The sequence below is a fragment of the Hyperolius riggenbachi genome, chromosome 1, assembly GCF_040937935.1.
Source record: "Hyperolius riggenbachi isolate aHypRig1 chromosome 1, aHypRig1.pri, whole genome shotgun sequence".
NCBI lineage: Eukaryota > Metazoa > Chordata > Amphibia > Anura > Hyperoliidae > Hyperolius > Hyperolius riggenbachi.
The window spans coordinates 518725334-518748964 of record NC_090646.1 but is presented as its reverse complement, the minus strand read 5'-3'; the positions used below and the strand labels follow the sequence as shown (position 1 = coordinate 518748964).

Genomic DNA, 23631 nt, shown 5'->3' with positions numbered 1-23631 from the left:
TCAAGAGAAATGCAGATGTCGTGTTATAGCAAATAATTCTATTCTCTTACAATTTTATATGGTTGCAGACCTTATTCTTGCCCTTCTGCGCCTTTGAATCACTCTCAGCTGATACATAACCACTTCAAATGGCTCCATCTTCTCTGTCAGCAGTGATCTGACAGTAATAACGACAGAGCAGTGAAGGAGATAACTAATCCTAAATGTAACGCTAAACCACACCCACTTTCTTTTTCATGAATTGCACTTTATTCCGTTTTAGCGAATCGTTACCGAATCGTTACCGAATGTTCGCTAACAGCTGTAGATAACTTTGATGAATCCTGAAATGAAGTTAACAAATTCGGTATTTTACCAAACTGTTGTTAACAAATTTGCTAAGTGTTGATGAATCGAGGCCAAGGTCTGCTGCATGCTTGTTCAGGGTCTATGGCTGGAAGTATTAGAGGCAGAGGTTCAGCAGGACAACCTAGGCAGCTGGTATTACTTAAAAGGAAATAAATACGGCAGCCTCCATATGCCTCTCACCTCACTTTAAGTGACTAGCTAAACGCCAGCTTACCATCTATTCCAGGTTTTGCAGACTCGCATACAGATACACAGATCCTTGTGGCTGAGGTAGCTAAAGATGGCCATCCAGACCTCTCTTTGCATTACATGGGTTGCACCATTCTCCAGAGGAAGAGAATCTGGAGGGGGACTGATAGGGGGAGGCCGTATTACATGGCGTTCCATCTGCACACATTTAGGGGGTGACAAGGAAGGAGGAGGACGATTCGTAGCCCTTGGCGTTGACTTTGGGCTTGGAAGAGACTGATGTTTGAAGTCTTTTGGAGTGCCATTCACTTCTTTGTTAATCCGATGCACAGGTTCCCCATTGGAGTTCAAACATTTTTTGGGCTCCTCTTCATCACTCTCTGGCTCGGATTTGATAGGATGGTGGTTCTCATTGGCCAGGCTATTTTCTGTTTTCTGTATCTCCTGGTTCAGTTCTTTGCTCAGCTCTTTGCTTAGTTCTTTGTTGGAAACTTTCCTTTTCCTTTTGATTTTCTTTTTTTCCTTAGAGTCTGGCCCCTCGGTGCTTGGGCCTGCAGTAGGTGAACTAGACCTGGACTGGTCACTTTCCTTAGACTTTGGGACAGCTTCTCCCACCTCGTCATCTGGCTCCTGCTTAATCCGCCTTAATGTCTTGGCTAGGAGTGCTCGTTCTTCAGGGGTCTTCCAGGGTCTCTTCTGAAACAAAAGTTCAAGAATCATTGAGTTGCAAAGATAAGTGTACAAACACATATGGCAATGATTGGCGGGAACACAACTTGTTACTGACACACACAGAGACACACACACACACACACACACAGAGACACACACACACACACACACAGAGACACACACACACACACAGAGACACACACAGAGACACACACAGAGACACACACAGAGACACACACACACACACACACACACACACACACACACACACACACACACACACACACACACACAGCCATACTAAACTGAACCACCATTTTGTTAAAATTATAAACAAAAGACAATTTACTTATTTTAGGACTACCTCCCTAACAAAGGAAACAAAGAGGTTTGGCCAGAACGTCTTCCCACACAGTGGAAGGTCCAGGTTTCTGTCGCCCTTCTCTCCACAGAGATGAATACAAATGTGGCCAGGATAAACTACTAAATCCCTTATACTGGTCTGTCCTGATGGTTCTCACATTGTGCATTACACAGTCAACAACCATCTCAAGTCTGTGCCAACTTTTAGTGAGTGATATCAAATAAAGCTGCCGTTTTATTATACACCTTAGGGTAATTTGGAGTCGAAGATAAAAACAAGGAATATTTTTGATTTTCTTTGAGGCTGTATCAGTTATTCTCTGCTGTCATTTTTTTTAAGCACTGACTCAGCATCTATTATCCTAATCAGGTGTTCAGACTGTGACTCCACTGTCTGCATGCTAGATGCAGGTGTTTAGCAGGCAGAAAGTGGAGTCATACTACTGCATCTAGCATGCACACAGTGGAGTCAAACACCTGTATCTGGCATGCAGACAGTGGAGTCAGATGCAGGTGTCCAACTTCACTGGCTACCTCCTACATGCAGTTGTGTGACTTCACTGTCTGTATGCTAGATGCAGTAGAATGACTTTTTTACCTGCTAGACAGGTGTGTGACTCCACCACTGATGATGTGTTCATACTTGAGCTGAGAATGGACATTTTCTATCTGTTCTCCGTTCATTGTAAAACAGACAGTGAACAGCTCCGATTTTATATAAAAGGAGCCATTCACACTTGTCAGTCTGCAATGGATCCACTGGATCCGTTGCAGGAAATGGACCGCACTTTTGTGTCATCCACAATAATCCCAGGCAGATAGATGCATTCCCCATATAGTCTATGGTGGTACCGCATCCATCCCGAGCTCCAGCTGGACCACAGCATACAATCAGAGGGGAAGCTACACTGTCTACTGCCGCTGGCCGCACCTGGTCTGAAGGAGAGATGGGAAACAAGCCTGACTGCTAGATGAAGGTGGCTATGTACATAGATTCTTGGCACAAATGGATCCAAATGGAAAGTGCCGATGTTACTTATCGATTGATAAGATCCGACAGGTCGGATCTTGCCACCGCCGATTCCCTGCTCGTTCCCCACGAGGGGACAATGGCAGGGAATCGAGCGGAAGATAAGCGGCGCCGGCGGGGAATCAAATTCGACGCACGCGCGGGGATGCGGAAGAGGCGATCTGGCGGCTAATCGAGCCGCCGGATCGCCTCGTGTAGATGAGGCTTTAGAGCACGTACACAAAACTTTACAAAGCAGATTAACAAACAATGCCAGGCTTTGTTTACATAAGTGTTTTACGCTCCATTCACACTGATGATCGAAAAACGCTAGTGATTATCCCTATCATTTTGCCGAATCGATTTTTTACGATAAGCGCTTAAAAAAACACTGTACATTTTGCAATTTTCGTACATTTATTCACAATTATAATACATTGCAATCGCTCTGAAAAAAAATAAAAAATAAAAAAAAAATGCTGCATGAAGTGCGTTTCCGTTTACAGCAAATTGCCGGAGATAGTTTGCACTGCACTAGCGCTTTAAAAAGTGGTAGCGATCACCGGCGATTAGTGGTAAATGCCCACTTATCGCCCCAGTGTGAATGGGCCCTTAAAATTTAACAGTGAGGAAACATGCCAATGAACTGCTTGTGCACCAAATACTGAAACATTAAGACTACCCCCACAGATTTCCCTGGAGGCACATCTGTATGGACTCATCACTTTCTGGCTGGTGCATACTAGGGTTACTCAGACATGGAATGCCCATCAGCACCACTCATGTACTGGCACACTGATATTAGTGGGGATGTCACATGGGAGCATCCTGAAGGCTTTAAAAATACTGGGAAATCACTTGTGTAAGCTAAGCCGTACAAACAAAACAAAGGAAGGCAATTCATTATTATCATATCTAACACTACTATAGACCGTCTGTTAATATAATGCAAAATGGTAAACTAGACTTCAGCTTCAATGTTATGCCATCTACAAGCAAGTTAAGTGTCTCTATCGGGGCACTCATTAATGCAGAATGGCACCTGGGATTTACCAACTTTAAGAACAGGATTTAAGAAGCCGAAGCCGGATACAGCTACGCAGAAACTCATTATCCGTTTGGAAGTAGAATGTACATATCCACAGGCTATTTGTACAGAGAGCTTAACTGTATATACACATCACTGCAGAAACCCAACAACCAGAATCAAGATATCATGCAAAAAAAACCCCAAACAAAAAACCTGAATCAGAAGGAACATTCACCGACAACACGATTTCTTGTGGGGCTATGCACTAACAGCCATCACATAAAATGACAGACAATGGAGAAAAATACTGTACAAACAGAAACACGTATAAACAAAAAGGCTTTGGAAGCAAGAAGCAAAAGTCCCAACATGTCACACAGATACTCAGACTGACTAATGAGCGGAAATGCACACTAACATTGTGCTCTGTTCACATCAACCATCCAATCCCACTCGAGGGATGGACTAGATCTTGTGTGCCTATGACTGCATGTCTGAAACAAGCACAGTAAGAATTCCCTGCATATCTCAGACAGTAAATCTCCCCTCTTCAAACTATGCAACACATTATAAACTGTAGGATGGTGTGTTAGGACAGCTGCTATCCCTCATGCTGATAACGGTCTTCTGCTGGCTTCTGACTCCCACAAATGTACTATATAATACATTTCTAAAGTTGTTTTCACCTAAACTGATCCTGTCTCACAATCCTGTGATGTAAAGCAAACCCATGAAAGCATTACACATTGCAAACAACTCTGGCAATAATGATCACCCAAAACAATCATTGTTGATAATTTCAGCAGGGCTGTGAAGTCTGAGTAATATTTGGGCACCTGGAGTCGGTGGTTTTTATAAACTGAGAAGTCGGATGATTTTCGTACCAACTCCACAGCCCTGGTAAGTATTAGAATAAGGAGTCATTTTGGGTACCTGGAGTCTGAGGGTTCATAAACTGAAGAGTCGGATGATTTTTGTACAGACTCCACAGACCTGCGTTCCAGGCAATTTTTACAATGTAAATATGCTGCTCAAGTATCTGCTGAGCAGTGTCTTCTGTTCTATGGAAAGGGGTGGGGACAGGCAGGAGAGAGTAGAAGGTGTTGCAGTGGGGAATAATGATAAAGGAAAGGTCTTCCAGCATGTTCGATTGCTAATAAGCAGCTGGTGGACATCTGAAGACACCTACACACACTGTGAAAAGGCACCAAAAAATAGCTACAAACAACTGTTTAGGACAACACAAGTTGCAAGAGTGCCTTTTGCCAATTAGAACTGCACCATGTCTGACTCCAAGGTTATTTTTATTTTGCTTTGAAATAAATTTTTTTATTTAATGTATATGGAGAAAGACTTTGGTGCGAGTCATGAATATTGCACACCACGGAGCTGCTTTCATTGGAAAGGGTCACTATTTGACACTTAGATGTCAGCAAAGTGGCGGCAAGACTGTATACTGTAAAAGCTTTCTCACCTCAGCAGTGTAGGCTGCTGGCATCACTGAGGTGATGCTGGGCCCCATTGTTTGGCTGGACTTCCTGGTTCAGTCATGCCCCCTAATTCCTCATGTCCACCCCTCCCCCATCCTGGTGACGTCAGTACTTGGCCTTTGCACCATTACCAAGACCAGGCTGCTGCCATGTGGGGGTTTAAGAAGTCAAGCTTGCTTGATTCTCATCTGACCAGGGAAACTCCTTACTTCCAGATCGGTACAATTACTAGCTGCAGTGTTTGTGTATGACGTAGTCTTTCCAGTAAAAGGCATTCAGAGAGAGCTCAGCATGCCTGCACAATTCACCCTTCTCTCATTCCTATGTACAGCCCGAATAACCCTGGAGTATATGTTCCCGATGCACATATATCTGAAAGCACCTGGCATCTAACATCCCTACCTACCTCAGACACTCATTTAAAGTCCAGAATGCAAAAGATGAGTAAGTATCAAGTACATCGCTTTTACATTTCCAAGAAAGCAGCTAAAAACAAAGTCTGCATGACAGCTCTAACATGCTTAGCAACTAACAACCTGGCGACATTAACCATAGTAACCGGATCACAGCTGTCTTTATTTATTTATTTATTTTAGTACAGCTGGTTTGAAAGTGAATTAATAAGCTGCATCTTCATTTTTCATTTATACAATTTTTTTCTACACAAAGCTCTGAAAGTCTGAAATCATAACAGCTGTCTTTTACACATTTACAGTGTGTTTAGCATCACTTTACCATTAACCCTCATGTTCTCGAAAACTGGACGTGTTTAAAAACAAAAAGAGCAGCAGAAAGTGCCCTTTTTAAGTAATCTTGGGAGCATGTAGCCTGTTCTAACCTTGCTGATAGAATTAGGTAATTTCAGCCACATATGGGAGAAGGGCATTCAGGTGTACCACATTAATATTCCATCTCCAATTTCCCAACAGCAATCTCTAGTGGATGGAGGGCGCAGGTGTCAGGGTTAGCTATCTTACAGGCTACAGAGCTTACATACTGAAGGTGGGTTCTCTGCAGACAAAAAGCATTTGAAATAAATGTAACCTTCAAATTATGTGAAGGTCATGCAAGGAGGTTCAAATCGCCAGAGGCATACCATCTGCAAACATGTTCATAAACATAGGTTCGCTCTAGCTGGCTGTGTTTACCTATGGAGAAGGGAGAGGCAAGCAGATATTCCTGGGCTTATCACGGGAAAACAGCACTATTCACTCAGGATCTGCACAACCTAGGCAACTGTATAGCTCTGACATTTTTCACAGCGCTTTCCAGAAGTATGGTAAAATATTTATGTCACATGAGCCCAGAATCAACTAAAAAAAAAAAAAAAATAAATAAAAAAAAAATCACAAATCCCTCTCAAAAGCAGAGAGCAATTTCTGGATCGATTTCAGAAACTATGATGTTGGGCCCTCCATTACCTGAATCAAATCGCTCTAAAAATACTGCAGGTACCGCAATTTCAGCAAATCGCAGCCGTGGTAGTGTAAGCAAGGCAATAGGCTTCCATTAGCCTAGCACTTTGGGAATCACCAGTGATTCCTCAAAATTGGAAATTGTGGCTCCATTGGGCCTAGCTGTCCAAAAGGGCTCACAGCCCACCCTTCCTCCCCAAAGCCAGATGTGCCCCGAGGATGATACAGCTGTGTCTCAAGACACCACTAGAGGGTGTCATAGATATGAGACACAGAGATTGCGACACAGAAAGAATCCCTGATTAATGCACTGCTGACAGGTTGCTTGCATGCTCTGCTCCACAAGCCAGGGGACAAAGGTAGTCTTGAGCAGCGCACTTTGCACATCATGTTGCAGGGCATGGGGGACACAGACACAGCAGTGAGCCAGCTGGGAAGAGCAGGATCACTAGTGCACGATCCTTGCGCTTCTCTGCCAGTAACAAAACCTGCTCCACTGACTTGCATATAAGCCAAGGGGGTAACTTTTCTGCAAATGTTTGATGCTGGAAAAGTAGGCTTATACGCGAGTATATAAGGTATACAAACATTATGCAGCAATGCCCTGGCCAAGAATTTAACCTGGGACTCCAGTGCTGCAGGGTGACTGTAATAGCCACTTATTCACCCTATGTAACGATCGGTGTAACAGACAGGATCTGATTACCGGGACTGCAGATATATACCCGATTATAGATGATCTGCAGTATCACCGATAATCAGATATATCTCTAACCTCTGGACACCTGAGTAATAAATGAGTGTTTGGTGCAACAGTAATACTTTGAGGACAGCACCCTACAGTGGGTGCGAGGCAGTAGGAGGTACTGCCCTGAGAACAGATTCCTTCCAAGGCCTGAGACTCCCCAAGGGGCGGAGCCAGGCTGAGAGTAGAGAGGATCAGAGAGTGAGTGACACCAAAGGTGAAGTGTCACTGACAGATCAAGTACAGAGACAGGAGACAGATGCGGAATCCTAAGACTAGCCGAGTTCAGCAACAGAGTATCAGAATGACAAAGGTACAGAATCAGAGATCAGAAGATTGGCCAGGAAAGCAGAAGGTCATAACAAATAATCAACAATTCCTAGACTAAGGTGTGAGTTCCGTGGTCATCAACACCTTGGAAACTGGTCTAGATAATAACACAGATGATAACAGAATTTCCTAGACTAAGGTGTGAGTTCCGTAGTCATCAACACCTTGGAAACTGGTCTAATATAACACAGATACTGACAGGGTCTGAGTGCTACCACGTAGTGATCGCAACGCCAGACACCAGAGGAATGACCAGCACCTAGTATATATACACAAGCGCTCTCCAGCACCTCCCCTAAGTGCTGGACCAATGAAAACTGAAAGAATTGTCAGCTGACCGGCCTGGTCAGCTGACACCCCTGTGACTGTTATAAATGCTCTGCCTCTTCGCACGCGCACGCGTCCTTCTGAACCTGTGTGGACTATCAGTCCCAGCCACACCAGACGTGTTGTAATGCCTCTGCTGTTTTGGATGCGGAATCTGACGCACCGCTGTCTGAGCGTGCGGCGTTTTCTCCACGTTCAGCAGTACAGACAGGAGTAGGCCTATGTGTGCAAACCGCCGCGTCGGACGCGGAATCCGCCGCCCTGTTCTCTGGGCATGCGGCGGTTTCTCCGCGTTCCGTCAGGCCAGTAAATGCAGGTCCCTGCGCGTAAGCCGCCATGTTGAACGCGGAATTAGCCGCCTTACTCTGAGTACTTGCGGCGGCTTTTCCGCGTTCTCACACCCTACTGTCCTTTTTCTGAAAGATCAAAAACCGATCCAGTCCAAACCAGTCAGACTGAAAAAAGGGGTAATTAAAGATATTAACAATAATTTTTGAAAAACTATACTTTAAAAGATCTTTAAGGCCCCTTTTACACTTGGAGCTAAATCCTGTGTTGTGTTACCCTATTTTATGGCAAGGGGGCGCAAAAGCAATGAAAGTCTATAGACTTTCACACTTATTGCGATCTGTTGCGGTGTGCTGGAAGTATCTGAGCCGATGCCAGGGCAGCAGCGTGTTAGCGCTAGCGCTACACTTAATGCATAGTGATTGGGGTAATGGAAGTCTATGGGGCAACGCAGTGTAGACACCGGAGCGCATGCATGGACCGACGGGAATCCCAGTGACATACATCCTGTCCAGCAGGGAGTACATCACTGAACAGGGGGCGGCGCTATGCATATGAAAGAGTGTCAGTGCACTCTGCTGCAGGGACAAGCGATCGCAGCAAGACCATCGCATCACAGTGTAAAAAAAAAAAAGTGTAAAACCAACAAATTTAACAAGTTAATGTAGGATGTACACTGCAAATATCTTTATGAATCCACAAAATGGTCAATACTCAAATAGCAGGATACAGAAATAAGTAAACAATCATGACCAAAGATAAAACAGCACCTAACTACACTACAAAATGCCAGCCCAAAAAAATGAGGAAACATTTGCTTAGTTCCATGTTCTTTACACAGTCGCATAACCACACCTGCACTTATTACGCAAACAAATGCTGTGAATCAGGCTGGAAGAAGGGGGAGAATGCTATGCCTGAGATTTTACATAATAAAAAGGCAGCATGTTTAATACATACCACAGTCCATTATGCCTCTATGCAGTCTGACGCTAGCACAGCACCATGGCAATACTGTGCCAATACTGTGCATGCATTAGGTGTGACCTGTCATTTAGCACTGCAATTCATCTCTGCCCTGCCAAACATCTACAAATCCTACCCGCTCTCCCGCAGCCACAAGCAAACACAAGGATAAGAGGGACATAATTAGCGTGAGGTGGTGGAGTTCATAGTGGGTTTGCATAAAAAATGGACTCACTAGTGACATAAAATGTACAGATATAATGAGGTGGATTCACTAAACTTCCTTAACTCCATTTAAGGAAACCTGAGATTAATCAAAGTGCCATATTTATACTTGCCTAGGGATTCCTCCAGCCCCCTGTGGCACATGGGCTACCTCACCATCCTCCTGGGCCGCTCTGGTCCTCTGCTGGTCTGTTAGGTCTCCTCCCTTCAGCTGGCCCAGTCATGCTGTACTGTGCATGCGTGGCCTGTCCATATATATGCTTTCATCGCGGTCTTGTCACTGGGAGCGTTCTGTACCTGTGCAATTAGTACTAAGCAAACTTGGACCACTCCCAGAGACAGGACCACGATGGGGGCAGCGCGGTTGGCCATGTGCAGTGCAGCATGACTGGGCCGACTGAAGGAAGAGACAGGCCTGGCCAGCGAAAGACCAGAGCAGCCGGGAGGATAGCAACGGAGGCCACAGTCCACAGGGGGCTGGTGGAAGCACCAAGCATAAATGCACCACTTTAATTTAGTCTCAAGTACACTTTGAGAAGGAACTCCCAGTGACATATAGTACAATGTAGTACAATACTCAGAATAATCACTTGTACATTACTGGTAATTATCCTAATTTCAGCATCATAAACTCTTCCTAGGTTCACTTCCTATATAATACAGTATATGTTATGTAACTCCACCCTCCCAGTGATGTTAAGCCTATACTGTTTATTATGCAGCATTTTCCTCCCAGAGCATTCTGGGAGACCTGGACCCATATGCAATTAAACTTTTTCTCCTGAGTTTTCTCCTAGGAGATCATTTTCATCTATTTAAAATAACTTTTTAGCACTTTGCAACTGGCTTAAAATGCACTGGCTGAAAAACACTTAGGAGAAAAGGGGAATTGCATATGGCCTCTGGTAATATTTCTGCTCACTTTTGAAGACAAACAAACTTTCCGCCGTGATGAACCTGCCAGCAAGTAAAGGTGTGATAAATTTCAGAAAGTAAGTCAGGGGGAGGAAAGATTTTACAATAGGCAAACTGACTAAAAAATTATAATGCAATAGCAGTAAAAATATACAATTTATTCTATTGACATTTTATCCTACATGACTCAATCTGAAGGGTAATTAAAAAGGAAAGAAGTAATCCATTTGATAAGGTGTAAAGCTGGCTATACCCTTATGCTGGGAATGCACCATGAGATTTTTCAGTCGATTTACTGTCCGATCTTATTTTCAAACGATTTTCTTCTCTTTTCTTATCGACTTCCATAGTTACATAGTTACATAGTTATTTTGGTTGAAAAAAGACCATACGTCCATCGAGTTCAACCAGTACAAAGTACAACACCAGCCTGCTCCCTCACATATCCCTGTTGATCCAGAGGAAGGCGAAAAAACCCTTACAAGGCATGGTCCTATTAGCCCCTAAAGGGAAAAATTCCTTCCCGACTCCAGATGGCAATCAGATAAAATCCCTGGATCAACATCATTGGGCATTACCTAGTAATTGTAGCCATGGATGTCTTTCAACGCAAGGAAAGCATCTAAGCCTCCTTTAAATGCAGGTATAGAGTTTGCCATAACGACTTCCTGTGGCAATGCATTCCACATCTTAATCACTCTTACTGTAAAGAACTCTTTCCAAAATAAATAAATAAACCGTTTTTCCTCCATGCGCAGATTATGTCCTCTAGTCCTTTGAGAAGGCCTAGGGACAAAAAGCTCATCTGCCAAGCTATTATATTGCCCTCTGATGTATTAATACATGTTAATTAGATCCCCTCTAAGGCGTCTTTTCTCTAGACTAAATAAACCCAGTTTATCTAACCTTTCTTGATAAGAGAGACCTTCCATCCCACGTATCAATTTTGTTGCTCGTCTCTGCACCTGCTCTAAAACTGCAATATCTTTTTTGTAATGTGGTGCCCAGAACTGAATTCCATATTCCAGATGTGGCCTTACTAAAGAGTTAAACAGGGGCAATATTATGCTAGCATCTCAAATTTTTTATTTCCCTTTTAATGCATCCCAAAATTTTGTTAGCTTTAGCTGCAGCGGCTTGGCATGGAGTACGATTATTTAACTTGTTGTCGATGAGTACTCCTAAGTCCTTCTCCAAGTTTGATGTCCCCAACTGTATCCCATTTATTTTGTATGGTGCTAGACCATTGGTACGACCAAAATGCATGACTTTACATTTTTCAACATTGTATTTCATTTGCCATTTATGTGCCCATATAGCCATCCTTTCCAGATCCTGTTGCAATATGACACTATCTTCCTGAGAGTTGATGATTCTGCACAATTTTGTATCATCTGCAAAAATAGCAACATTGCTCACTACTGCATCTACTAGGTCATTAATAAATAAATTGAAGAGCACTGGACCCAGTACAGACCCCTGTGGGACCCCACGGCTAACAGTCTCCCATTTTGAGTACGATCCATTGACCACAACTCTTTGTTTTCTGTCCATTAGCCAGTTCCCTATCCATGCACACAGACTCTTCCCCAGTCCTTGCATCCTCAACTTTTGCACCAGACTTTTGTGGGGAACAGTGTCGAAGGCCTTTGCAAAGTCCAAGTATATCACATCTACAGCTTTCCCAGTATCCATATTAGCAATCACTACCTCATAAAAGCTGAGCATGTTAGTCAAACAGGGCCTGTCTTTAGTAAACCCATGTTGATGCTGAGAAATAAGATTATTTTCTACTATGAAGTCATGTATAGTGTCTCTTAGTAACCCCTCAAATAGTTTGCATACAACTGATGTTAAGCTTACAGGTCTATAATTTCCTGGATCTGATTTTTTGCCCTTCTTAAATAATGGGAAAACGTGGGCTGTACGCCAATCCACTGGAACTCTGCCAGTTGCAAGAGAGTCACAAGAGATAGGATAAAGGGGTTTATCTATAATTGAACTTAATTCCCTTAGGACCCGAGGATGCATGCCATCCGGGCCAGGTGCCTTGTCTATTTTTAATTTATTTAGTCTTGCCTTCACTTCTTCCTGCGTTAAGTATTTAATATTACAGTTAGAAGATTGAGACTCTTCTGCAATTTGCAACAGTGCTGTTTCCTTTGTGAAGACAGAAGCAAAGAAAGCATTTAATAACTCTGCCTTACCTTGGTCATCCACCATTAAGTTACCACCCTCATCCTTTAGGAGTCCTATACAGTCAAGCTTTCTTTTTTTAGAGTTGATGTACTTGTAAAACTTTTTTGGGTTAGATTTGATATCCCTAGCGATTTGATTTTCAGCTTCGATCTTTGCCAGCCTAATTTCTTTTTTACAATTTTTATTGCACTCCTTATAATTGCTTAGTGCAGCCTCAGCCCCCTCCTGTTTTAAGACCTTATAGGCATTCTTTTTCCTCTTCATTTTATCCCTAACCTTTCTATTTATCCATAGAGGCCTTTTTTATTCCTAGACATTTTGTTTCCATATGGGATATACATACTACAATATTGATTGAGAATAAGTTTAAAAGCTTGCCATTTCCCTTCAGTGTCCTCCCCTTGTAGTACATTATCCCAGTTCACCAAACTTAGTGCCTGCCTAATTTGATTGAACTTTGCTTTTCTAAAATTCATAGTTTTAGTGGTCCTGCTGCCCCGTGGCCTATCAGTCACCAGATCAAACGTTATCATGTTGTGATCACTATTTCCCAAATGTTCTTGAACCTGCACATTTGCTACATTATCTGGTCTATTAGAAATGATCAGATCCAGTAACGCATTCCCCCTAGTTGGTTCCGTTACCATTTGAGTCAAGTAATTGTCCTGTAGTGCTGCCAGAAATATGCTGCTTTTACCAGAATGGGTAGCCTCATTACCCATTTCACTTCTATGAGAAATTATTCAGAAAAACAATCGAAAATAAGATTGGACATGTTGGAAATTATCTATCGAACCATCTATCTGCTGAAAAAACTTATGGTGTATTCTCAGCATTACACTTATTCGAAAAATCACACAATTTTAGGCAGGGGACACACTTGACTGTTCTCGTGTGTTTTCTGCACAGAAAAAAAAACATTTAAACTGAGAACTCAAGTTAATCAATAGGCTAGTTCATGCATTTTTCGAGCGCAGAAAAAAAAACAAAAAAAAAAAAAAACACCCTGCAGGATAATTATGCACATATTTTATCAGTTTCCTCTATGAATTAGCTGCTGCGAAAACCGTGCATGTTTCTGCATACAAACACACAAGGTGTGCAGAAAATGCAAGCAGAAAGTGTATCCTCTGGCTTAAAGGATACATTCCGAGCAAAAAAAAAAAAAAAAAAAAAAAAAAGATCTACTTACCTGGGGCTTCCTTCAGCCCCTGGCAGCCTATCTGTCCCTTGCCGCAGCTCCTGTGTCCCCAGATCCCCTCTGTTGCAGATGCCGACCTTCCCAGGTCGGTGTCTACTGCGTCTGTGCAAGGGCGTCGCTCGCACTCCCATAGCAAGGAGCGTTCTACCCAGGCGCAGTACTTCTGCACCTGCACAGAATGCTCCAGGCTACGTGAGCGCGATCGCGAACGTCGTGTCCATGTGCTCGCGCAGCAGATGCCAACTTGGCGGTTTTTGTTTTTTTTTCCCTTTCTCGGATGTATCTTTTAATGCAAGTCAATGGGAGCATTTTTACCCAAAAAAAATGCTCTCCAGCAACACAGGGACAGAAAGATTATAAACTGCTGCGCCGAAAAATTAAAAACTGCTGCGCCCCACTGCATATTTTCTCCCAGTCTCAGCTATCGCCCAGCTATGGTTGAAACCCAAACCTTAACCCTGTCAGGGACAGAAGGGATAACCGCAGCATATGAACCTATCATGATAAGTCAATGTTCATGTTATCTATTATGTAGATTCCAATATAAAGAAAATTACATTCAAAGCCACTAAATCCGGTTACTGAGATTAATTATATTGTAACATAATGTACCTTTTTCTTGAGGAGTTTCTCATCTTTCACAAGTTTTAACTGCATTGGAAAAAGAAAAAAGAAAAAAAAGTGAGTTTACAATAAAATCAATGTCACTATTTTACCATCTGCACATGATTCAGGACTTGTAAAAATGAAGGGTCATTAACAAGATTCACTGCTCTCTGCTAATAGTAGACTTCTAATTCTGAGATCATGTTTGATATCCCAGCATGCATCTTCCTTCACACCACACAGCAAGCACAATTCATATCCCGGTTTATACTGGCATTATTAAGACAACTTTCACAGTCCTGGACCAAAATCAGTTGTTTTAAATTGCAGCTCTAGGGTTGATATGAGCAAAATGCAAGCCTGACCTCCAATAACATGGCATGCGGATTCCCCCTTGATTAAAAGTGGAGGTTTTCTTTTTACCAGCTTGGTTGAGTATTTAAGACAACAAATGACTGAACCCTATTAGGAGAGCTGAATAGGTTTCATGTACTCTTGGCACAGTGTTGGGGGTTTGTTCTTCCTGAATAAACACAAATAAAACAAGCAGTAAATGCTAGCGGCATTTAGTGAGAATTTCTTTGAGGTTTTGGAAGCAAGGTACTTCCTGGATGTCAGGAAAATGCTACAGTTATTTCACCAGAAATTCATTTCAGCTACTTTCTACCACAGAGTTAACTGGAAGCCAGCAAAATACTACCAACGAACACTGACGCCATCATTAGCACAGACTTCTACACGAAACATACTCCAGGCATTTTACTTGGCGGTTTAACCCTTTAGGGACCGAACATCTCTGGCCCTGAAGGAAGCTTAGAGACAGTTTTAGGGGAAAAGATCCATAAGACGCCCTTGTACCATAGACGCACTAGGTTTAGTATTTTTTTTTCCCCGATTTTTGCCCTCTAAACCTAGGTGCGTCTTATAGTCCGGAGCGTCTTATATTCCAAAAAATACAGTAACTCTCATAAAAGTTGGCTGGTAGACAATACCCACTCTAGGGAAATATGGTTGATGACTGTTAATCTGGTAGCATCCTATATGTTAGTATGATCACAGATGATAAATTCAGGTTATGTACTTGTGTACTTGCAACTTCATTAACCCCTTACTCTTCCCTGGTACACATCTGCCGCTGGAGGCTGTGATCATTCATTAAAGGTTTGTAAACAGATTTCCTGTTAACGCTAAACACTGTGATTCAGCGTTCTAAGTAACCAGGAGACTATGTGGGGTCATGTATTGGATGCATTTCATAATGCATAAAAAAAATATTTTTAATTTAATTAATTATAATTATTATAATGATGAATATAAAAGAGAACAAATAAAATGTTACTTTAGGGGCTTAGCTTTGTAAATATGCATGCGATGAGAGTGTATTAATATTTTTGAGAGTACAATGAGAAAACCAAAATACAGAATGGAAAAAATACACCTTCATTTCACCATACACTGTACTAGGGACATAATGTTAATTTTGTAATAACCAGTTGAAATGGCAAATAAAAGTAATAAGTAATGATAAAGTTATTGCCAAATGAATAGAAGCGCCATTTAAATTTTAAAATTGATCTAATTTATAGATCTAAAAAACACGCACAAGAATTGGGACACCGGATATTACTAATATGTGTTATATTGGTAATTTTACAGATCTTGTACTTTCACTCTAACCCAATTTTCACACTAACCCTCCTCCCTACTCCTAACCCTATCCTTGACATCCAACACACACACTCCTAACACGAAAGTAAAACCCCCAAAGTGGGGTTCAGCTACATAATGACCAGACCCCAGGCACCCAGTAACTTACCCTCCTTTATTGACCTTCAATACATCTGGCGCTCAGCTATACGCCAAGTTAACCCCGTTAGCGCTCAGCTATGGTGTAGCCGAGCGCCAATTTCTGCTACACCGCCACAGCCAATTGCTCACACAAGAACCCTGGTGCAGAAATTATACACTGGGCGTCACTGTAGCTGCAATAAATATTGCTCTTTTTGTTGCGCCCACATTACCAGCCAGCCACCAGTTACCAAATGATCTGCTACAGGACACACGTTCTCCTCAAAGAGCAATGGCCCTGGACAGAGATTTGTTTTTCTTTTGCGTTACAACAGGATTTGGACGAAAGCCATAGTACACATGCATACATTTATTTTGGTATTCCCTTTAATTCATCACCAATCAAGAAAACAATGGATTATGGATTGACTGTGTGGATCTGTCCACATGTACCAGCCCTAAAGTTGGTCTGTCCACATCTACCAGCCCTAAAGCTATGTCCATACTTGTGATTGGTATTGACAGTTTCCTCCTGAAATCTTAAGTGTGCATATAGGTATCTCCCTTGCCTGAGGTCTCGTTCTATCGGATCCTGCAGCGCAATGATGCTTTAGCATCCACCCAGTTCTGCTTTCCATAAAGCAGAACATGCTGCTTGGCTGTTTTCAGAAGAAAATGATTTATTGCTTTTGACTTTATGATGTAAAGGTGGGCATGCTAATTCTTCTTACTAGTTTATGTCACCTCCATCCTTGCAAAACAGGCCTGCTAAAAATATTACTTAGCAGAAGTTAGTTGCTAACTCACCCTCTTCCTGACGGCAGGATCTGTACTTTTTTCTAGAGGCCGTTTCCTCTTAAAGGGGCCATCCTCAGGTTTTCGTTTCACAATTCCCTCAATGATTTTCTTTTTGGGTGGTTCCTCTAGGGTCTGCCTGGGGGGTTCTTCCCTTTCTTTCTTCTTTACTAGTTCAGTTAATTCCTTATTATCTCGATTCATCTTTTGCTCCTTCAGCAACGACCCAGGCAGGTTGGAAGCGTACTTAAATCCTGGACCTCTTTTTTGCTTGTAGGCCAAAAAGGGAAAAAGCACAAAACACTTTATATCTTATGCCTATGAACAAATGGCCAAGCTTGTGTATACAGTATGAATGACAAAATAAACTGGCACTACTGTATAGCGTTTGTGACCAATATGTGTTGAATGTCCAGGAAAGTAGCTATTCTAAATGGATTTGTACACTGGAGCTTCAAATATGTAATTCATATTACTGCAGAAGTTCAATGACTCCCAACAGAGCGGTAAAACACTGGGGTGAAAGGGGGTACCCCAGTGAAATCATTCTGCTGATCATGAAATGGAAGTAACATTTTCTAATTAAAAAAAAAAAAAAAAATCACTACAAACATCCCTCCATTTACTGCAAACAAATAAAATAACCTTGCTAATGGTGCATGAATGCTGGCAGAAATCTTTAAAAAAAAAATCAATTGAACAGACACCCCTACTAGCTTTGTACTCACAGATGCAGCGCAAAACTATAAGACTGTCCATCCCCCATTGCTCCCTCCCCGATTGAGAAAACTCAAATTTCTCAATCAATCAATGTTCCATAAATATTTATACACTAAGGTTTTTTTTGGCTGGTTTCAATATTTTGGGGGTTTTTTTTTGTTGTTTTTTTTTGCAAATCTAACATCTAATGGAGTTTGAGTACGAAAAATCTTGTACAGGCTGGTGACCTTCAGACTTACATCTTTGTACAGCTAGCGGTGGCCAGTGTGCTTTGATCATTCTACACAGCAGCAATGGTTCAATTTTCATTTGTAAACAGGAAGCTAATCATGCTGAGACGTGCAGATCTGGTACTCCCCCATCTACCCCTCTTGTTACTCCTTCACTGTTGCCCATTCTAAACCCATTTTAATCCCTGATCCTCTCTTGCTAAGGAATCACAAGCAGGGCTCAGTTCTTAGAAAACTTGTTTACTCCATCAAACTATCATCTTGTCCAGTGCATTGTCTTTTTTTGGTTTAATGTATCAGTTACATGCAGATAGATGACACTTAAGGTGTGTACACACCTTTGACACAGGTCACCAGTTGGAGATCAGGACTGAATCCCCTTGAGCGACTGCTGGTCTGGGCTGCACACACACGCGTGTCAGCTGTGTAGCGGACGACGCGCTGTGTTGCTATGTGGGGGGGGGGGGGATTTACAACCAGCGGCGTGTGAAGTCATGCGGCAGGCGGGAAAGCGGTGAGTACAATGGGATCAGCATCACTGGGGGTGAGTAGATATTGGCTGAGTCGGTTGTTATTAGCCACCTCTGCCGACTTAAGTCAGGCATGTGTTCAGGCTCTCTGTCCACTCAAGAGCTTATTGCTTTGACTTCTCTTTCTCCTGACTGTCTAAGCTAGTGAGAGGAATGAAGGAGGAGATGACATTTAAACTCAATATGGTCGAAACAAAAATAATAATTTTTCTGCCTTCTAATTTATGTTCCCTGCCTGACATTTCAATTTATAACAATAACAACCAAAGAACATAAATCCTTCAAGACTGCTAGGCCCTGTCATCATCATATGCTGGGTACACTACTGCAGTACCTTCAACACCCTGCTCCGTGGCCTAGCAGTACATTGGCTGCCACCTCTCCAGTGCATCTTGAACTCTGCCATTTTTCTCGCTCTACACATTTAGCTTTTCTCCATCAGCCCCTTCACTAGTTGCCTCAAACAAACACCTCATACTTCTAACTCCTACCTAAAAAGCTCCCTTCAATCTGGTTCCTCCATACATTTAAATAAGGCAAGGGAGATAGAGATGAATGCACATTGCTTTGCACACTGTGGTGCAACCTCCAGATCACACAGAAAACCAGTATGCATATATTCCATCAGAAGAGGAGCACTGCAGGAGCGTCACGCGTCCAAATTGCAACTTTTAATGGATACTCTTAGGATGTTAAAAGCAATAACAGCAGATAAAAATGGTATACTTTCAGGCACAGCAACATAAAGGAAGGTGCGGCGGATAGACGATTGTTTCGCCCAGCAATATGGACTTCTTCAAGACTGTATGTTGCTGTGCCTGACAAGTTGCAAGTTTAAATGCATGATGCTCCTGGCTCACTCCTCTTCTTTTGGAACACCTCTATATATTTTAGCTAGTTACTGCTTCCAATTAAGCTTTGCACAAATCTGCAGATATCACACAGGACCATCTCATTTGAGAAGAATGAAGTAGGTTTTGACCACATGGACGCCCAGTCCTCAGTGCTGAGAACATGCACAGCTAACACTGAAAACTTGATTGAAGTATAAATCTATGCCCTATAACAGAGATGAGGTAATCAGGCAGATATTTGTGCAGCTCTCCCTTGAGCCAGTGTACTAATTGCACAGCAGCAGGGATAAAAAGACTGCGTACCTATAGGTCACATGCAATAACTATATACTCACTTTCCCCGTTTTCCCAGCATGGTTGCATTTTGGACATTCCCAGCAGTTTGGAAGCTCATCATTCACCACTCCATCAGATTCCTTTACCTATGGAAATAATGCATTAAAATTTTTCTCCACACAGAAAGTCACATCTGAAGCTGAATGGCAGCACTCGTCTTGCTTCAAGTGCCATCCTCTTCCACAAGTACCATCACTAAATGTATTTTTAGCATGCAATCAGTGAACATGAAGTGGCAGTCTGCAATGTATTCTCTAGGACATGTCTGGCTCACACATGATGTAAATAAGAATATTCTGTAAGAAGAGTGTTGAACAGTAGGTATCACCTTCACGTTCAAATATAGATATAAATAGCTAATCTTCTACAAGAACAAGTGTGGCCTACAGTGATAAGTGTAAGAAGCCACCCAATTCACATGAAGAGATGAAAGAGTGAATAACATTTTTTAGCTTTGTTTTGCTTTTTTTAAAGTACCTGTGGCAGCAGTTCGCTTGTTCCCAATTTTCTCGCTGCCAAAATACTGATAACCCCTAAATTCCTCCTCTTCTCTCAGTTGATTCCCGTGTTTTACACATCCTACAAAGTGACAACCATTATGGCCATCAGTGACATTAGCAAGAGGTACGGTTTCAGTGGTGAAAGTAGTCTCGTTCTCCTCCTGCTGCACTGCAGTGACTATGGGCTCTGACCGAGTGAAGAGGAGAAGGGAGGGCGGAGGAACCAGTCCCTCAATAGTGAGGAAATGTTCAGTCAGCATGAAAGCTCCATGGTGTAACTAAGGAGCTTTGAGCTTCAGTGTGAGTCTTACATGGAGCCCCAAGTACTCTATTGATATGGATCCCAAAAACCTACCAAGGACAGCAACAGTGTCAGAGAGGTGAGATCAGAGTATGTAAACAACTGATTACCACTATGCAATGTACATATAAAGGTGTTCATTACCAGCATAGCACCAATGAAAAGTTAATAAGATGACTGAAGGCGGGTCCCTAGTGGGCCTCTCTAGCCCAGGGGATGTAGTGCGGTCGCAACCGCTGCATCCCCCATCTCTGAAGCAGGTACTGCATCCCAGGCAAGTAAAGCCATGACACCCTACTGTGCAGGGCCAGGTGAGAGGAGTGCCCAAAACCTACAGTGACACAGCCCCTTACCTGGAAGCCGCCAAAGCACTATAGAGGCATTGTCTTTCATTTTGATAACGTTTTACATTTCCTGATAAAGGACACCACATTTCTGGGCATATCAATTTGATAATTTCCCATTACTGCCCAATCAACAGGAAGTAGGAGAGTCTGTGGCCAATCCGTACTGCAATGCAGAAAAGGGAGGTTCCTGTATAAGGCTTGGCTGCCTGGGTCACAAGACTGGTTGAGAATTACAATTCTTTTGACAGGCTGAGCCACTTCAAATAAATGTATTTCATGTTCGTATTTAGCTGTCCACCCAAAGGTCAGCTCAGTATCCAGAGACAATAGGATTACAAGAGGACACCCAGAACCTTGAGTATCCCTTCCAATCATATCCTGCTGCAGTTTCTGCCCTCGCAGTTTAGCAATTACAAAAAAGGGAAATAAATGAGTAACATTCTGACACAGCAGCTGCAAAGAATCCTCCACATCAGCGCTATGCTCTGCGTCACGGAGGTCCTTTCATATGGCAGAAGTCATGATTTCTGCATTATTTACTTCTTTGTATCTAATAAGTTGAAGCAGCAGAGCAGATGTTTGTACTTGCATAAAAACCTAATTATAGCCATAGAAAGCTATTGAAAATTTTTGAAAGACTATTTAACAATGGAACGCTGCCAAATAAACAGTAATCGTACTGCCAGAGAGAAAGGTTGATGAACCAGGACTTTTCTGCTTCTACATCTGAGGGTACAATAAATAAAGGCTTTGCCACAACACTGCTTAGAAAACAGCGGCGTGCAATGCAAGTCACCAGAGGTGCTCTGACCTACACAAATGGGATCAAGCTACATGTCAATCCTGAGCTGTACTCCAGGCATGCTAGTTAAAGGGAACCTGAGGTGAGAGTGATATGGAGGCTGCCATATTTGTTTCCTTGTAAACAATGCAAAATGCCTGGCAGCCCTGCTGATCTCTCTAGCATAAGTAGCACCTGAGTCAAAACCCTGGAACAAGCATATGGCTAATCCAGTAAAACCTTAGTCAGCAGAGTCAGAGTACCTGAACTGCTGCATGCTTGTTCAGGGTCTATGGCTAAAAGTATTAGAGATACATGATCAGGAGGACTGCCGGTTCCCTTTAAAGGAAACCAGAGACATCGCTACCTAAAGATTTACCCGGGGCTTCCCCCATACCCCTCATGTGCATAACCATATCCCTATGCATGAGGAGCTCCATGCTACTGCCAAGCAATGGTCTGCACCTGCACTCGTACATGGAGGGGAGCGTCGCCGACAGTAATGTTCAACTTGGCTATATATTGCTGTATATTTAGACTATATGCTTCCACTAACATCAATATTGGGATCCTAGCAAAGCGCAGGAGGGAAGTAGGGAGACCCCCTGGACCATCCAGAAGCTTCCCGGTACACTTTAAGCCACACCCCTCACCATAATTTTTCTAGTTAGATGCATTTTCACCGCTGTAAAGTACAGGTAACGTACAGAAAGCGCGAGGCCCTATTTACAGTAAGACCCCCAATATCCAGTACAGGAGGGGTTTGCATGATGCCGGATATGAATGCGTGCCGGACGAAATAGCACTAACCCCGCCCCGTGCAGCAGAAGCAACTTACCAATTCTCCGGGAATGTATAAATCATTTCTTGCTTTAATATACAGACAAATCATACAGCAGTTTAATACACAAATGTCAGAGCGGCTACTGTGGTCATATTTCAGCATCCCTACAAACAATTGTAACATACAAACTACAAAACAAAGTCAATCTACATGGAATGATACAAATAGTACATTTAGAGAATGCAAAGAACGGTAAATTGCTAAAAGAGAGAATTAAGGCCAGGACATTATCTCTGCAAAGTATTAGCGCTAAGTACTTTGCCAGCTTATTGCCCTGTGGCACAATTACTCAAGATCAACTCACGGTAAATATGTACAGCAAACTAATAACTTTATCTTTAACTACTGTAAGGTACCTTAAGGCATCCTGGATGGATTATTTCATTACAGATGGAGCATTCCATCAGCATGACATTGAATTTTGCTTCTTGTGCCTCCACACAATCCTCTTTTCCTGCTTCTCCACACACTAAACAAACGGCCGTATGAGGCAAAACAGGCTGGAAAAAAAGAAAAAACAGCACATCTATAACACTGCACATTTCCAAACGTGACCCACAAAAGGTCTGTACTCAAAAGCGAGGTACAGCCAAAGCATATTGGCGAACCTGGAAAAATTTGAATATCGTACAAAAGTCAATTTTGAGAGGCCCTGAGCAGATGCTGTGGGTACGCTTATAAGCATATCCACGGCTATGTGGTAATGAGGAAACACTCACTGGCCCCTTATCTAAGGGTTCCTTGCTCCCAAGCTGGCTGCTAGAATTTACATTGTAACCAGCGACTCTGACATAAAGTCGTGCTGTGACCCAGAACAGCAAGCCTGTGGGTTCTCTCTGCACGTGCTTCTTCCCCATCCATCTGCCGTGCCTCATAGTGCGAGTGAACCAATGTAATTTATAGCGGCCAGCCCGGGAGCAGGAGGGATAAGGGGCCGGTGAGTGTCTCCTCTTTACCAAATAGCCAATGGGTATGCATATATGTATTCCCATGGCAGCAGCAAAAACAAATAAATAAATAAGTGTTTTCATCATTCAGCGCATTACAGAAAATTTCAGTTTCACAGTAAAAACAGTACCCATTATTTTTTTGACCATCTCTGGTATAACTATAGAAATAAGGGGAGACTCCCAAAGGGGGTAACAGACTGCAATAAGAAAATAGACAGAATATTTCCACTGAAATGGAAAATACAGTGTTTGCTGGAGATTAGGGATGGTGAATGAGAGGCAGTTAATTCACAGTTTATGCAAATTTTATGCATTTTTTTTAGCAGTTTGGATATGC

General features: G+C 42.5%; 1 protein-coding gene across 6 annotated transcripts in view; it reads right to left on the bottom strand.

The window, feature by feature from the left end:
* Positions 1 to 23631, bottom strand: part of KDM2B (lysine demethylase 2B) — a 186526-nt gene that overhangs the window by 17707 nt on the left and 145188 nt on the right. For 4 of the 6 annotated variants that reach the window (XM_068245065.1, XM_068245094.1, XM_068245103.1 and 1 more), the window contains 5 exons: positions 22701 to 22844; positions 19571 to 19657; positions 16914 to 17180; positions 14325 to 14363; positions 563 to 1233 (listed from right to left, as the gene is read on the bottom strand). In XM_068245065.1, coding sequence (XP_068101166.1) covers positions 563 to 1233; positions 14325 to 14363; positions 16914 to 17180; positions 19571 to 19657; positions 22701 to 22844 — 1208 coding nt within the window. The remainder of the gene's footprint in view (positions 1 to 562; positions 1234 to 14324; positions 14364 to 16913; positions 17181 to 19570; positions 19658 to 22700; positions 22845 to 23631) is intronic. The other 2 variants (XM_068245075.1, XM_068245084.1) reach the window with 2 other exon arrangements.